This window comes from Brienomyrus brachyistius, chromosome 18 (genome assembly GCF_023856365.1).
Source record: "Brienomyrus brachyistius isolate T26 chromosome 18, BBRACH_0.4, whole genome shotgun sequence".
In the NCBI taxonomy this organism is placed as follows: Eukaryota; Metazoa; Chordata; class Actinopteri; order Osteoglossiformes; family Mormyridae; genus Brienomyrus; species Brienomyrus brachyistius.
The window spans coordinates 22,790,627-22,808,236 of record NC_064550.1 but is presented as its reverse complement, the minus strand read 5'-3'; the positions used below and the strand labels follow the sequence as shown (position 1 = coordinate 22,808,236).

Below are 17,610 nucleotides of genomic sequence, written 5' to 3'. Positions count from 1 at the left end.
ATAACAGTAACAATTTAGGACGTCTGCACAGAGGGAGTTTCGAAGCATGATCTACCTCGTATTATTAGACTTGAACATCCTTGTTTGATAAAATTTTATGTCCCAGGGCAAATCGATTTCAATATTCTCAAGGCAGAGACTAAATTTTCGCACGTTAGCGTGCAGCATAAATTCAAGCGAAGCGTACAGACATGAAAGGCTTATAAACAGCTCCGAGAAATGCAGATAAATTATTATTATTACCATTTAATCATTGCAAAACAAAACAACACAGTTACGGAAAAGCTTTATTGGCGAGCTTATTAACAGAACAGCATCCGCCTCATCTATCGCCTTAAAAGAAAGAAAGAAAAAATATAAAGAAATGGACGAAAAATAAATTTACATAAAACGAGAAAAAAGGACATGTGTTTTATACAAAACGCCAGCAGTAAACCACATTAATTCAGCTTAATCCAAAATGCTCAGTTCAAAATGATAGTTTATGTATCAGAATTCTGATGTTATCAAAGGGGTACAGTTAGTACTGTAATAACAAATGAAAATGTTTTAAAATTTTAAAACCACATTTTCCTGCAGACATTCGCCCCAACGCTCAGAATTTAACTCGTGGCTCTCAGCTCAGACCCCTCAGAGCATATATACATTGAGATTTAATGCTGTTTTGGGTGCGGTCACTTGCTGATCCAAAATACGCCTTGGAAACGTTTTATGGACTATTCAGACGTATTGATTTTAGGCATCTATGCGTTTTGCTATCGGTCTGTTTTGCACGCCACGTTTTTTTCTGAACATAATTGAATTTTTCCGTTCAGATTCTGGAAACGGTTCCTTATTATAGACGCACATATTTGCATATTACTTGTAAGATTGTGAATTTAATAAATTGTGATTATACCATTGAATTGTTCGTGTGATTTTGTCTTGAACAGGGGGCACGCGATGTCCAAGGTTTGAATACTAATGGTTATTATATCGCAATCATGCATGTTAGTGGACTGCTGACATGTATATTATAAAAGTGGGGTCTGCTCCACGAGATATGTACTTTTCATTTAGGCCAACATGAAAATTCAAAAATAAACCCAATGGCCTGAAATAAACGTTTCTGATGGATCAAATGGAATAATTTTAGCCTCAGCTCCAGTGGTCAAGCGGACTGTTCTTCAACAGGCAAACGCAGAGTGTGCTGATGTTTTTGGTTCACGGTGTGATTATGTTTTGACCTTGATTTCAGAAAACACCGGGGTTTTCATGCATTATTCAGGCCTCTGTCGACCAGGATTGCACTTCGCGTTCTTGCAGCGTAGAGACATAACGGTACCCCGCGAAACAGGTGATTTTTACTCTGAATTACTCCGTTTGATTATAGATTGATGAAAATGGCATGCAGAGCTGCTTTCCTCTTGTAATCATTCTTGTACTTAGGTTTTATAAAATACCACCAAGGTTTTACACAGGCTTAGGTGTACTAAGCATTTGAATACTGCTACGCACTAATGTAACCGCAGACTGTGTCAGCAATCTAACTCGACGTGGTGGAAACAAGCATATACGTTATTGAAATCATGCCATCGAATTGTCTATTTTCAACTCTAAAATCGGGCAATGATTAGGCCTACACTGGATTCTTAGTTCATTTGGTAAAATAATGCTCCATGGGGATATGAACTATGAAATGCGTTTGAAATACAATTGGTTTTTAAAACGTCAAACATTAATTATTACTTAACATGAATGTATTTTTTTGTCTCATTTGGACTATTTGTTTAATATATGAAGTCCATTTGGAGGACTTCGCGTTTTTCGATAAAGAATCAACTACGATGCGATAACGTAACAAATATTGCGATGTTTTCAGATCATATAAACATTTGACCTGAATTTGTAATGCATGCATCTATTAAGGGAACCATGATTACCCGCCAGTTTCACATGCGGAATATATAGACCTGCATCGTTTCGCAATCCGGAGACGGTGCTTTGGTCGTAGAAGCAGCTCTCTGCTTTTCATTAACGGCCCAAGGATCGACTGCTATAGTAAGAAAAGGCATAACTATAGTTCTATAATTTCTGCAAATTTTGGTCCATAACCAGAGACACAGACCTACCGATTGCGGCGTGGCCAAAACTGGCATTTTCTGACGCGCAACGACGGATATGCGCTGTACAACCTTTATGCTGAGGAAGAGGCTGTTTGGGATTGAAAAATGAATTGCGACGAAAGGTGCTGACAAAAAAAACAAAAAAACAAAACAAAAACACACAAAACCGCGGTCAGCTATCACAATCCAGTGGGCACGTGCTCAATGTCATGATTTCATATTCCAGATGCATTACTCCAAAGCCATTTCTTTCATGCCATTTTTTATTTTTATTTATTCTCCTGTTGCAAAATGACATCGCTTACACAATATGCACTATGGATCCTATATATTGCATGATATATTCGCTACATTCTGTTGTTCCTCAATTTTTTTTTCTATATTATAATAAACGAACTTTGCTAGACAGGAAAATATATCGCTACACTCTGACAACTTAAGTCAGCACCAAGGATAGCTCTCCGCTCACCGTTATGGAAATCGACACTTCCGTAAGATGGATTTTTGACACAAGGTAGCCTAAGTCATATGATGAATGCCAAAGTAAACGCCTTTAAAAAGATTACTCGAAAAGGACATATTTTACACTTTAGTAAATGTGTTCGATCAGCATTTTAAAACAGAATGGCTCCATCTAATGGCAGTTTCTTATACTACAAGTCATAATTGGTTTGGTATTAATGAGATGCATTTGGTACAATTTACAACTTAAAGTGACTAAAAGTAACATGATCTTAAAACGCGCACAGGCTACGGATATTAATTGAGTCAGGGGCTGAACATAATTAATATACTGGTCTAAAAAACGTCTCCTTACACATTTTCTTCAAAATTGAATATTACAGTGCAGAAAATCAGTTAAAGCCCAGGCGTTATATGCTGGTGAAATGGATATTGAAGACACTATTTGAGTAAATGTGTTTTATGTCAACAGCACTGCCAGACATAAGGGAGTGAAATATTGTTAGAACAATGTAAAGAGGGCAGATTCTCTCCAGGTTGCTTTTACAGTCACATATGACCAAAACCTCTCTGCGGTCTCCATCCATAGGAAAAAAGAACTGGAAATAAAGCCAAAAGCCAAAGTTTGCTAAATAGATTTCATTTATTAAGGCTTAAATTCTTCTAAATGAACAAGGGAAAAAAATTAAAACCTAATGCTTTTTCAACCCTTACAGGCATTTTAACCACTAACAGCAACAGTGGCCTCATTAAAAGGCTAAAATATCATAGTTTAATTATCAATTATTATTATTAAACCAAGATCTTTCATCATTAATATTTTTGGAAACACCAAATGATGCGCACGTGCATTTTTTTTTATTCCTGCACCAGAACGACTGGCCTGGGCTGCATTTCATGCTTCTACACTCAAAGACAAGGATCTCTCTCCCCCCCCCCCCCCGACCCGACGACCTCCATCGGACTCTCAGGAACATGCAGGCTAGGATGTGATTAAAAATGCTATGAGCTGGGGCCATCCATAAGACCAAAAGGGTGACCACCAAGCAAACTCCAAACTATCTGCACAACAACACACTAATAATTAGGCGGGGAGAACACAGGAAAAAGGCTAAATGAGAGGAGCTAATTTATGAAACACTTCAGGCTTTGCGGGATGAAGCCGACAGATTAATAGGCACTGAAAGCAGACACTTCTGCGCGAATGGCAGAATACCTCATCGTCCGAAGGCCATTTTGAAATTGGGGCAGGAACAAATGTCTGATGGGGCTTCTACGAAGTGCCCGTCCCAGCGGTTGGGGAAGTGGGCGTGTTTGTGTCAGAGGTACCACTCGTATGGCTAGAGAGCTTATGCAACACGTTTAGGTTAACGCCTTGGTCAAGGACTTTGGCCACCGTCCTGCTCTGGGAGTTACGTGCATCCTGTAGGATATTAATCCAATTCATTGGCCATGACATTACCAGCTGTCATCTGGCTGAATGCAAGGACAGGAACAGAATTACAGGGCCCACTTCTACTAAGTGACATGCTCCACTTACAACTCACCAGCCAGGGATCACTTCAGTGTCCGCTGCAGAAACCCGGCGATTTTTCTTAATTCCCATTTCCGTTTCTTTCATTCAGCAAGTCAAAGGTTCCCTCATTCCCTAATGAAAATGGCATTCACAAATACCATCTCTCAAGAATTCACACGAATCACCTTCATCTCCACAGTAAATCACCGAAGTGAGCCTCCGTTTGCACTCCATCTCCCATGAACACTTGCACTCCATCTCCCATGAACACTTGCACTCCTGCATTAAAGCCAAGCTTTGCAAGGGCAACCAAGGAAAAACAAAGAAATAAAGCCCGAAAATGAAGACCCCCCCCCCAAAGATGTAATTCGAGAACAAAATGATTCACACACAAATGCAGCAATTACATCGTCACAATTTTTGTCTTAAAATATTTCTTTGTACTCTCTACGTCTATCGAGCATAAAACGCATCACCTCCATCACCTCGTATACGCAAATATCAGTTTTTCATGGACAATATGGCGCAATTTAATGGGAAGATCAGAATTGCCATTGAGAGTCGGACAGAACCAGACAGGAGATTGTCCATCTGATCTTTTTATTGTTACTCTGAGAGACTGGACATCTTCCCCTTAGAGACAAAGAACAGCTTTATTTCCCGCAATATTATTCCAAAAAGAAAAAGAAAGTTTCTGGATATACTTTAATTTTTACAATAATATACAACAAAATACATTTTGACTTTTTTTTATTATATATTTTTTTTAAACACTAAAAGTTCTTGACTCAGTCTCGTTAACATGTATCACTGCCCCTGGGATCCTCAGCCATAAGGCACCGCAAACCCCTTAAAAGGAAACTACACCACCCAGTGGACAGTAAGGATAGTACACGTAAGTTTGAACAAAATATACATTTGAAAAATGTCTGCTTCCATTGAATCCTGATTTAATTAAAGAGAAAAAGGAGGGGGGGGGGGGCATTACACATACAATCAGAGTAAACAGGGTAAAATACTGCAGCCAACATACACACTCATTATCCCTGCAGAAGAGAGGAACCTGGAGCTCATTCAAACAGAATTTTCTTAAATATACACAAAGAGAAAAAAACCCATAAAAATTACTCATTTTAAAAACTGAAAAGAAGTACTAGTGTAACCATTATTCTGGTCAGCAATACAGTCTTCTATTGCTTGACGTGATTTTGGCATGGCTGGGAGATGGGCACGGGCTGGGAGGGGGGGGGTCGTGAAAACGCCATTTTTATCATGGTCCTCCACGAGCGTTTCTCAGGGACTTTCAACAAGGTTGGCTGCAGATTTACTGCACTCTCACTCATTCCGGGTACACGAGCTATTGCAATTCTGACAGCACTCCGTACTACAAAGTCCGTAAGATCACGGATCCTTCAGCATCGCGCCAGATTACAGTATATACATTACATGTAACGGCACCGTCTGTACGAAGTTCTGTGCGGAGGAAACGCACTTTCCTCTGCGAAGAGCCCCGTTTTCGGTAAGCTGTAACGGAAAATCCTAGTGCAGAGACACGCCGCTTGCTTCCGCCCGACGCAACGAGAAATAACATTTCACAGGCATTTTTAATGCCCCCCCCGAAAAAACGACGATGTAAGGTGGGGCTGGGGTAATCCTCGCCAGCACCGATATTTAAGTGACTACAGAAAAAAAGCCATAGAAAACAAAATGTGGACGGTTTTTAAAAACCAGTCTCCAGGGCACTGCAATACGCGAAGGACCCGAACCCCGCAAATTCTAAAAGCTCCGTCCTTCATCACATGTACACCGCATAACTCCATTTACAGTTTTAAAACTGGGACTAGCAGGCAAAATGCCGATCGCCAGAATTTTCAGCGAATGTATGGTAGATAAGTTCTGTTCAGCTCTGGACCGAAATGTATTTAATCGGTGAATTAACTTAATAGCTCCTGGGACGGACTTGTTCAGACAGCGTCAGACAGTGGGGCAGAAATTGACGTAGGAGTTTCCTCAACGGGGAAGTCCACACAACCATAGCCGTTTCATGCCATGTTAGACTCCACACAGAACCATCTTTTTGGCCAGGCTGCATCCTCACACCTCCTGTCTGGCGAACTCTCCCCATTTCACACAGCTTTACACTCCCAATCAAAAAAATGTGACGCAGAGCTCACCAAGTGTCCCTAGGCTGTACATGAGTGTGCCCTGAAAGGTGCCATATGCCAGTTATTCCCAACCCAGTCCTCATGGAATCCTCAGACAGTGCACGTTTTTGCTCCCCCCCCAGCTCCCAGCCAATCAAGAACACTGAATACCTGGTATGAGTGTGCTGCGAGCAGTGAAAGAACAAAAATGCGGACTGTCTGAGGGTCCATGAGGACTGGGTTGGGAAACACTGACCTTTGTGGCTTGGGACAGGCTCTCCCACGATCCTGTGCGGGATAAAGGCGTCAGAACATACAATAATCTCCCCCCCCCAATGAATCCAACTTTCCTGATTTATATATATATTAAATAAGAAAAATGAGCACCTCTAAATCAAGTTAAATAATACAAGTTGTGGGAAGAGGTCTTCATTATAAGTGATGTGACCACATGGTGGGGGGCGGGTAGCAGTTATTGCAGACTGTGTGCAAGAGGTTGAAAGGCAGGAGATTTGTTAGAGTAAGACCTACTGTTGAGGTTTCATGGGAAGTGTAGTTACCTTGCGCACCACCCCTTCCTCCTCCTGCCGCTTCTCGTAGTGAGAAAAGTCATCAAAGATGGAGGTGGTGTGCTTGTAGGTGGCGATGATCTTCAGCACCTGCTTGGCCTTCTCCAGCGGCACCTCCTGCGTGTCCCGTGAGTTGGTCACCGGCTTGTTCTCATTGTTCTCCAGCCGGATGTGCCGCAGCTGGCTGTTGGGCACGTCCTTGACGAACACCCAGCTGACGTCGAACTTGCCCTTCCACTTGTCCTGCGCCCACACGCCGGCGCTGGTTCCGTAGTCCACGGGCGAGCGCATCTCGGCCACGCCGCAGAAGTGCCCGCTGCCGTTGACGCTGAAGAGCAGGTAGAGCGGCCCCTTGGCGCCCAGCGAGCGGTAGGCGCCGTCCAGCCTCTTGTTGCCGTGCTCCGTGCTGCACCAGATGGAGTACTTGATGGAGCGGTGGATGTCATCCTCCGAGTAGCTCTTGATGATGAACACGCGGCCCATCTTCAGGTTCCAGTCGAAGTCCTTCGGATTGTAGCTGTGGGTGGCCCTCAGCTTCTCCAGCACGGGGTGGGGGTCCCCGCCGGGCCCCAGACCCCCGGAGACGGGGCCTCCGTTGCTGCCGCTGGAGGAGCTGCTGCTCTCGGTGCTGCCGGCCTGGGCATATGCCAGGTTGCGTTTGCGGGGGGCCACCCAGCGGGCTTGCGGGGGCAGGCCCTGGCTGTGGTAAGACTGCAGGGGCAGCTGCGCGGGGGGCAAAGCAGCGGGGGGCATGGGCAGAGGAGGTGCCATGGACTGGGGAGACTGCTGCAGGGGGTGGGGGCCCGGCTGGATGGGCGGGACCACCTTGTTGATCAGCCCCTTGCTGTCCCAGGTGCCGATGTCCATGCTGTGCTTGATGGCCCCCGGGGGCAGGACACCAACCGGCTTCACCTTGGTCTTGAGCTGGAGCTTGGCAGGCCTGCTGGCCACAGATGCCCAGGACGTGGGTTTGGGCGGCGGCAAGCCTACGGCGTGACCCCCATTACCCATCACCGAGCCCCCAATAACAGAGCCCACAGCCTTGACAGCCGAGCCGCCCACATCACCCCCGATCTTCAGCCCCACCATGCCTTGCTCCAAACTGTTCATCCCGGGCGCCTTGTTCAAGGTGTCACTGTGGAACCCCGTCTGTCCGTCCACCAGAGTGCCCCCTAGGGAGCTGGGCGGGTAACTGTAGCTTCCGCCGTAGGCAGAGCTCGCCGCCTGCTGCCCCTGGGAGCCACCGGTGCCCCAGGCGGAGAACGCAGGGCTCTCCGGGAAGAAGTTAAACCTGTGGGGGTAGAGACTGCTGCCAAGCCCCCCCGGTTGCCCGAAAACAGTGTCGTGCATAAAATGGTGATCGCCATTGCTTAGGGGTCCGTAGGGGGTCAGGTAGGGGACAGGCGGGTCTCCACCAGTGGACCAGGGGGCGTCGCTGAGCGGGTAGGGGAACCCGACAGACGGGGCGTAGTAGCTCGACAGGTACGGGTCGGTCATCGACTGATAGCTGTTGCTCTGAAAAGAGAGAGAGATGTGGATTTTAAACACTTTTCAAAAAAAAATAAAAAAATCTATTTTAAACAGCCTCCGGGCAGCAAATCTTTTAACACTGATTTACCGATTTGGAACTTTGCCATTAATTAAACGCCTGCGCGGACACCCGGAATACAAAATGAACCTCCGGATACAGCGATCTGAAGTAGCTTCTCCCAGCGGGTTGGTACGGACACAAGACGCGAAACGGACCCAAGGTCTCGGCTCATCCCCCTGGGATTTAGCAGCTAAGGTGCCAGCGCTCGCTTCATTACTCGATTAATCGATTAACCGACGATCCATGCGACGCAAAAATTTATTTACAGGCAACGCTTTCAGGAAGTGGTTACAAAACAGAGTAAACAGAAAACATAAGCATAATATTTCAAAATCGATTACGTTAATTAGCAACAAATGATAACATATTGATGTCAGCTGGACCTGACCAGAGCTGGGATTAAGAGATTTTTAGTACATATATACTTATACCAATGGCACAGTTCACACTGCTGCTCACATAACTCACTTTCCTTATTAGGTAATGAATAGGCAAACAACTGCTACTGCCCTCTTCAGGCCTCAAGTAAAAATACCAAACAGTCAAAAAAAAAAAAAAAAAAAAAACCCAAATAGGTCATTATGTAAATGTTTGCTAAACTGAATTTCCTTGTCAGGGTCATTAACAAGGCAAACAGCGCAGTGGCAGAAGTCACCGACACGCAGGTGAAATTCACAGCCTGTAACCAAGAATATCTAGAAAAGAAAAAAGGTACAACATGCACCCAAAACGGGTCAGCATTTAATTGGAAAACGCTCGCGGTCTCTGCAGACCAAGCAGGCTACAAAATCTGATTCCCCCAGTTCAGAATAAATGAGGGCTTCCTACCACGTCACACGTACGGGGATCAGCGGGCGAGATAAGGTCCTGCCAGTGGGACACGCCGCTCTGCCGAAACCAGGGGATTCGACCTGATGGAGAATTCAGAGTTTCACCGCTTCGACTGAAACTTACGGAGGTCAGAGGGCACAGCTGAGAGAAACACCCGACACAAGAGAAGCTGCTGTTACTGAAGTGCTGACCACAGACCGCAGTGACTCCACCAGTGAGCCAACTAACAGCACAGCCCCAGCAGGGGGGAGGGGGGGGGGGGGGACCTGCGACTCAGCGGGTCAGGACTCCGCGTCCGTGACCGGAAGGGTGTTGGTTCAAATCTCAAAGTAGGCAGAGCGATTTCCCTGTAGGGCCAGTGAGCAAGGCCCTTAACCAGAGACTGTCCAACCCCGGTTTCTCTCTACCAGCTAGCATCTAAAAACTTTCACAACCACTTATTTACAACCGGGTCACAGTGACCTGGAGCTCATTCCTGGAAGGGCACAACATGTATACTCTAAGAAATGCCAATTAATGTTTTCCAATGGAAGAAGCCTGCAGAAATATGGGCCAATCATACAAACACTCATACTAGGCTGGGCAAAAAATCTCAACTCTGGAAGTGCGAGGCCCCAGTGCTACCCACTCAGCTAGAAAGTTAAAGCTAAAACAATATTCCACATAAAACGTTATAGGAAACCATTTACCCCACCCACACACACACACACACACACACACACACACACACACACACAATTTACAGCACGGATATTAGTTTTTTAATTTTAGTCCTACACAAAATCACCATGTCCAGGGGATTAAGCTAGACAATTGCCAGCCAATCACAGAGTAGTCATTCAGACACCACTATACTGCATGCAAATGGCTGCATCATGTAATTATGTACTGGCGGTGAAACGCTTTTGCTGGGAAAAACTGCCCATTTATACACAGCAAAGGGGAATCTCAAAAAGCCTGTTAGTTTAGCGTCTGTAAAAATTCACTGAGCTGGAAGCAGCGAGTGCGGATCGGTAAGGAGGATATTATCACTCAGTGCTGATTTAATTAGCACGCACTAGTAATTTTTCAGCGATACCTAAATAAAGTTCCCGCATCACCAACACGACCTCTGCGCCGATTACTATCAATATGCTGTGTCATTTTGTAAACTTCTGCCAAAATGTGCAAAGGTCCAGACCGCAGAACATCTATCTGCAAAACACCGATTCCCCCGTCTATCCGGCAGAAACATCTAGCTGCAGATCAATCACTCCTTACTCGCTTTGAAATTTGAAAGGATTGGGGGAGGGGGGGGGCATTGCTGATGGCACAGAGGTCGGAGACCAGGAGATGCTCACATGTTATACATTAACCCATGGAGCAGAATGGCACCCAGTAGAAACAAAGTAGAAAAACGTGGGAAATAAGGAACAGGAGCTGGCTCATAGAAACACTAAGTGACGTTACTCAATCAGAAATGTTACGCCTTTTCAATAGCTGCAATATATCAATTGGTACGAACAAGCTAAGATAGTTAGCTAATTAGGTCCAGATGCTGAATCGCTGTGGATGCAGCTCAGCGGATGGAGGCAAAAACCTCTAAGTGCTTGAGAAAAGGTCAAAAACTGCTGCTCTTTGAAGCACTTTACCATTAGGTTAGCCCCAGTGTACATTGTGCTAACTTATTTTTTCTATCATGCAAGTCAAGGAACATTTGATAAATTCCTCAGATTTATTTTTGGAGATACAGGGTATTAGAGGAAGCCCTCGGCCCGCCTCTTCACAAGGACGTTCCAAAAAAATATATATACCCTCCCTGCAGTTCCAGTGATGCTTCTGAAAGTGGAGAAGATGTCAGGACCTCTCGGCGGGACCTGCACACTCATCGAAACGGCCCCCGGACGCATGAATATTAGTCATATTTCAGACATCAGCTAAATTCAGTCCATTCAAACGAAAATGCACTTTGGGGCTGAGGTACTGGCAGACATACATTCTGTGGTCAGTGTCCATTAAACTGCTGCCAGCTCTGCAAAGAAACATCTAGTTACTCTTCGAACTACTAGCTCAAACTGTGCACAGCTTAAGTTCCGCATTCCTAGTCAACTATACATCCTGGTCTTTCATATGCATATAATAAGAATATGTGGAAGATTCTGTGAAATGCACATTGCAGTACACAATTACCTCAGCGAAGAACATTAACGTGAAAATGTGCCAAGTGCTTTCTCTGGGGGTGTCCTCACACCAAGCAGAGAAGCAGAGGTGATGAACCCATGTGTTCATCACGAAGATCCCTGAATTCTCCTTGTTCACTTGGCAGGGAGAACTGAAGGCTTGCAGGGGGGGGTCCGAGGGGACATTTAACAAATTGACAAATTATCATCCGACTCACAAAGCTCAGGGGGGGCGTGTGGCTCAGCAGGTTAGGATGCCGTTGCCTATGATCAGAAGGTCACCGGTTGAAATCCCAGGGTTGAAGGAGTGACGTCAACCATTGGGTTCCTTAGCAAGGCTCTTAAGCCCTCCAAATACACCAGAGACTGCCTGACTCTGCTCTCTCAAACAGATGCATGAAGCAATCTTCTAAATAAATGAAATGTAACAAACACATTCTTATTCAGGGGTCCCTAGCTATTTTCGTGTGTGTGTGTGGGGGGGGGGGGGGGGGTCTCCCAGGTTGAAAAACAGTTTCACCAGATTAGCCTACACTGGGGCTCTCCAAATCTAGCCCGCGATTCCAAATCCAGGCCTTGTTCTCAGTTCTCCCAGGCAGTTAGTTTAATAATTACCGATTCCGATTGGCCACAGGCTTCACACCCAGCTTTCGGGGTAAAGGAAGGCTGGGAAATCAGCAGGGCTCAGACCACGAGGACGGCGATTTGAATGGGCCTGTGCTAGACAGTTTAGCAACACAACATATAAACATTATTAAAAGGCCAAATAAAAACAAAACATCATTTGACAGTTTGTCTGGAACAAATAATACCTACTAATCATCACCAGCTTATCAGACGGAGAGTGAGAGCAAACCTGGAGTTTGTGTAAGGTAGCATGGGCCAAAAGGCAGGGACACCCGAGACAGGAGGCCAGGCCTTCACAGGAGGCCAGGCCTTCACAGGAGGAAGCCGGAAGAAGCGACATCCCTGGAGTTAACCTGAGACACACCCCGTTAGCCGTGAGGACGTACTTATCTGTAATGTCCTGGCAACACAACAGAAAAGCAGCTTATTATTCATCTTCGGGGGATGGGTCATTTTCATCCTGCCATGGACATACGCAGGCATATACATACACAGGCATGAGTAAACTTTGGGTCAGAGAGCACAGTCAAGCAGCATCTCTGGAGCAGCTGGCATCAGAGGCCCTGCAATTATATGATTACTCTGCCAACTACGAGATTTGAACCCATGACCTTCCAGACATGGGTAGAGCTCTCTACCCTCCTAAGTTATACAACATTCCAAGGTCAGATTCCCCTCTTAAGAGCCACATAAATGAAGCAGGGCAGGCATCTGACCCATGCAAATTCCAGAAGGCAAGTTGTATTACCGTGTAAAGCATCACGAAGTCACACCGAAGGCTGGGGCCCGGCTAACGGAGAACAGAGCGGCAGGACAAGGCTAAAGCTGCTGATCAGGGAGATCACCTCAAGTCAGTGAGAAGCCACCTGCCCAGATCTCCGCAAGCAGAGGAAATTCCGGGTCCAGTTATGTCAGGAGACCAAACGGCACTCTGCACATTCGTACAAGCGGCGGTAACCGTGTGCCCCCTGGAGCCTGAGGGTGCAGGACAGCCGGATGGGGGCAGAACCGGATCGTGCGGCAAGGCGGCGATGTGAGACGTGTGACGACGGGGAAATGACGAGAACATGAACGGCTTGGGCAGATCGAGTCCAAGTTTGGGCCTAAATCCCAGGGAGATGCTCTGAAAGGAGCAAGCGGTGCACAAAAAGCGAGAAACGTCAAGGAGCTGAGGGGGCTCTGCATGGGTGCGAGTGTCAGAGCGAGTGCCGAGCTCTCAGCGACTGGCCCTTAGCTTTTCACTGACAGACAGACGGGTAGTTGGAGAGACATACTTTACTGAAGCCAAGAGGACCTCATGGTGGGACCAGGGTTTGAGTCTCCCCATGACCCCCTGGGTGTGGAGCTTGCATGTTCTCCCCATGACATCATGGGGTTACGCTAGGTAAACCAGTCAGTCTCCCCCTAGTCCAGTCATACTAAGGTTAACCGGAGTCATCAAATTGTTCATAGGTATGAGTGCATGCATGAATGGGGTGAGTCTGCCCTACGATGGGTTGGTCCCCTATCCTGGGTTATTTGATATGGGCTCTGGAACCTTGCGATACTGCATAGGTCAAGTGGTTATAGAAAGTGGATGGCTGATCCTAGATGCAAAATTCTGGTTTCGATTGCGTTTTTGTCTATTTTTCACATTCATCTAATATTCTGCTCTGGATGAAGCTCGAAGTAAAATTTGCAAACGGTCAAAAACCACACTTGCAGCAAAGAACTGCCCCAGCCAAATGTTTTCCTTGAGCAGCAAATGACCCCTCCGATGCTCGTTCTGACGTCACGGCGGCAAGCTCAGGCGGCGAGAGAGGGGCACTTGGTTCCATGGAAGCCTCTTAGTGAGGACTCCGTCTCTGAACATCAAACGCACATCCATATTGCAAGAGCACAGCGAGTGCCCCACTTTGCTCCAGAGAAGAGCTCCTGTAGTGACTGTGAGCATCATCAACACAGTAACTGCACACCCTCTCACTTGGACGATGTCTGAGACTTTGGCAAGAAATCCCAATTAGCAGGAAATTTCACAACGGGAAAGGGGTTCAGACTTTCGTCTGCTAAAAAAACAAACATATAAAACACAAACAGCTACAAATAGCACACAGAAGTGTTTGAGACAGGCCAGACAAAAGGGACGAGGAACAAGACAGAAGGCAGCTTCAGGCAAACCGGCGTTTCACGCACCTGGATTAAAGCAGAGTCCCAGACACACTAACCGAAGGCCGTGACCTTCACACAGGAGATAAAGCGCTGAACAAAACCGAGGGTCACGCGATGCAGGAAGTGGGTGAAAGTGAAGTAATGAGGCCCAACACACACACACACAAAATCAAACAACATTTAAAAAATTACTACAACTAACTCAAACACTGACATCGCAGCAAGGGTGTTTCCTGCCTTTTCCATCCTGGGAGAGGCTCTGTACTGGATATGGATGGATGGATGGATGGATGGATGGATGGAAGAGTGGTATCTACATAGTTGCCTCTGAGGGTCCCAGACGCAGCTCAAGTTTCAAAGTCCATAAAACAGCTGTAAGGGCAGAACCTGACACCATCTTCACCAACAATCTGACTACAACAGCTTCTCCTGCTACACCTCCCAGATGGTTCGGCGCTCTACAAGACAGGAGTAACGCCGCCCCAAAGCTGATCCATCACAGGAAGCAGTGGAAACCCCCCCCAACAGCATCAAGATGTAGAGATGATCTCTCACCCTTTGTGGAAGGTCCTTCACTGGTCAATCTAGCAAGCCACTCTGCACTGAACACATGACCATCCAATATAATGACCCTTAAAGATGGCTGATCTTAAATAGCCGCAATTATTTCACAAAAACTTTCATAGAACACGGTTCCCCTCCACAACCGCTGCAGGCTAATCCGTGTCGACAATCATGCTGAAAATCCCACTTTCCCTCAGTGGGAAAACACTGAAGTACATTGAAAAATCTGGAGAACAGTGACCATGAGCTTCAGGGCTTCACACAATCACAAGAAATACTACCTGAAAAGGGTGGAAAACAGAAAAAGTAAGTCTCTCCATCAGGCAAAAAAGCAACTAACAAAATGTGACAAGTGATTTTAAGAAAGAGCAGATGCTGAAAATAAAAAAAATAAAAAAAATGGAACCAAACGAATTACAAGACCCTGTAATATATGAAAACAAACCAACACTAAACAAAATTACCCTTAAAAACAGTTATTATATTACACCTAAAGGTTTACTAACTACACACAAGCCACAACATTATAGCTATGAGAAAATTGTACCCAGGACGTGTTTGAAGGTTCATTTTCTGGGACATGCACCAGTCGACCAGTTCTAGGATGCCATGCACATTGCTGCCATATCGTGGATCCACCCCTGCCATTCCGGCCCGAGATGAAGCTTTACAAGAAGCAGACTCACGAGCTTTTAGCACCTTTATAAATATACGGAATATGCCCTCAACCTTAGCGACAAATCGCTAAATTGGAGGCGGCTGCCAGTATCACAGCTGGAAAGAGCTTCTATCTGTGTGTGAAGGAGATTTAAGGACACCGTCTGTGTTTGGTGTAGTCGCGACTGCAACCACTTTCAGCACAGCCGCCATCCTCTCAGACACACCTGAGCGGTTTCTAAAACTGCAGAACTAAACGCTGGCCTATGGAGAGCTCTGACAATACGTTAGGAGCTATGTCCAACAAGCAGAGACCCTGATACTCACCTGATTAGATTGGCCAGTAAGATATGGTTCAAAATCGTCGTGTGAGGCTTCCTTCTGGTGGACTGAGCCATTTTGCACTAAAAGAGAGAGAAACCCCGTGACTCACTTCCCAATTCACAGCCAGATTAAACAAAGCGAAACATACTAAACACCGGATGAAGGACAAAATACATACACACCGAAGGATTCCTTTATCGGACCTTTTAACTCACCCATCAATAACTGCTCCTCAATTACCTGCAGAGAGACCTAATCTGGGATATGTCTGACAGCATAATGAAAGCTCGCGTCACTAAACTAACCAATAACATCATGATTCCCGATTCCCTCTCTGAAAGTATTCAAATACTTATCGAATTCAAGAATAAGGGCTTGAATTAGCATCGGGGATAAACACGCTTGTCTTGTCAATAGTGTAGTCTTATACAATTCCTTGCAAGTTATCATAATTCGTCCCAAACATTAACTGCATGGTCTAAACATGAATTGTAGTGGGGTGCACGTGATCGATCACTAATCAGGTTACATTATGAGTTACACGTATGTATGTCATACAAACGCACACCTATTTTACATACACATATATATGCATATTCATACATAAAGATTTTTATACATATACTTTCACACACAACAGTTTACACATATATTATTTTTATTTTTAGTAAAAACATACGTATCTGGCACAGCCGGTGCGGCCCAGTCAGGTGCCCTAAGTTAACCCAAACCGGTCCGGCCCCAAAGCGACTCCTAAGCCGGTGAGCAAATACAGAAACGACACACGGACGAGGAGGGGATAAAAAAGGCGCCTGTCGGCTGGTTTACCTTTGGAGGCTTGTCCCTTTGGTCTCTGCATTGTCGTTTTAAGGACGCCATGCAAAACACGGTGCAAAAAAAACAGACATTAACACACGTAAACAGGCGGATCGGTCTGGGTGTGCATCACCTTATACAGTCACTGGTTCCCCGACCTGGAACAAACAAACACCGACAGTATCCGGCTAACTAACTAACTAACGCGCCCAGCTACTTAAAGTTACTTCAGATATCAAAAACAAAATAAAAATAAAATAAAACTAACATAGGTGACAGATGGCTCCCTGGTCCCTAGGTTACAGTTATGCGAAATCCCACTATTCCCACTAAGGTGCAGGATATAAATGGTGGGAGCGGGACTGTAACGAAGGCGCTACGGTGTCGCGCAAAAAGACGGCTATGCGCCGGCTCTCCGGAGCGCTGGCTCTGCGGCGCACGCCTGCCGTCCCCCGGGCTCCGATCTCACTTCGTCCCCCCCGCAAGATAAACATACAGAGGCCTCACTTTAAAATTAGCTTTAAACGCCGAAATAAAAGCGCGGCTCGCCGGCTGTGACCGCGCACCCGGCGCCGCTGCCTACCTGAGGGTCTATGCTTGCGGCGGACATAATTCATCAAGCAAGCCCCCGGATTCAGTCCCGTCTTCCCGAAGCCCCCCGTGTTTTCGGTCCCTGCTCAGTGCGGTTTTTTTTTTTAACCCCCCCCTCACACACATACACACAAAACGCGTAGCTGTATCACCACTACACAAGCGCCACTGCTAAATCCGATCGCCGATCTACTTGCTTTTAAAATGTGTTTATTTTTTATAAGCATTTATAATAGTCTGTCCCGGAGGAATCTGCCTAGCGGGGGGGAGTCTTTGTATTCAATCCACAGTTTTTACTTTTAACGTTGCACATTGTTTGTCTTAGTGATTTTCACAACCATACTGGGGTGTTATTTGTTATTTCTTTTCTACTTCAACAAATCCACCCCCCCGGTTATCGTACAATCCGATTCACTTTCCCCCCTCCCTCCGTCCACCGACCGAAGGTAGCTTGATCCGGGGTCTGGCGGAGCGAAAGAGCGAGGGAGTGACGTCACCACCGTCGG

The 17,610-nt window shown here is 46.0% G+C and overlaps 1 protein-coding gene across 4 annotated transcripts; it reads right to left on the bottom strand.

Moving 5' to 3' along the window:
• Nucleotides 1-284: 284 nt before the first annotated feature.
• On the bottom strand, nucleotides 285-17,594 carry LOC125712990 (YTH domain-containing family protein 1-like). Of its 4 annotated transcripts, none has more exons than XM_048983653.1 (4): nucleotides 17,546-17,594; nucleotides 16,526-16,550; nucleotides 15,701-15,777; nucleotides 285-8,311 (listed from the first exon to the last, which is right to left on the bottom strand). In XM_048983653.1, the coding sequence occupies exon 4, from the start codon at nucleotides 8,291-8,293 to the stop codon at nucleotides 6,755-6,757; it is 1,539 nt and encodes a 512-aa protein (XP_048839610.1). In that variant the 5' UTR covers nucleotides 8,294-8,311; nucleotides 15,701-15,777; nucleotides 16,526-16,550; nucleotides 17,546-17,594; the 3' UTR covers nucleotides 285-6,754. The 4 variants fall into 4 exon arrangements, with proteins under 4 accessions (XP_048839610.1, XP_048839611.1, XP_048839608.1 ...); XM_048983654.1 differs by lacking the exon at nucleotides 17,546-17,594 and adding an exon at nucleotides 17,508-17,545; XM_048983651.1 differs by lacking the exon at nucleotides 17,546-17,594 and adding an exon at nucleotides 17,097-17,501.
• Between the last annotated feature and the right edge of the window lie 16 nt (nucleotides 17,595-17,610).

What these genes read in the sequence shown, in the direction of transcription:
- LOC125712990 (XM_048983651.1), bottom strand. Translation starts at nt 17,123, where the DNA reads ATGTCCGCCGCAAGCATAGACCCTCAG. An exon ending in AAAGGGACAAGCCTCCAAAG is followed by an intron (nt 15,778 to 16,525) that starts GTAAACCAGCCG and finishes TCTCTCTTTTAG; the next exon opens with TGCAAAATGGCTCAGTCCAC. An exon ending in TTACTGGCCAATCTAATCAG is followed by an intron (nt 8,312 to 15,700) that starts GTGAGTATCAGG and finishes CTCTCTTTTCAG; the next exon opens with AGCAACAGCTATCAGTCGAT.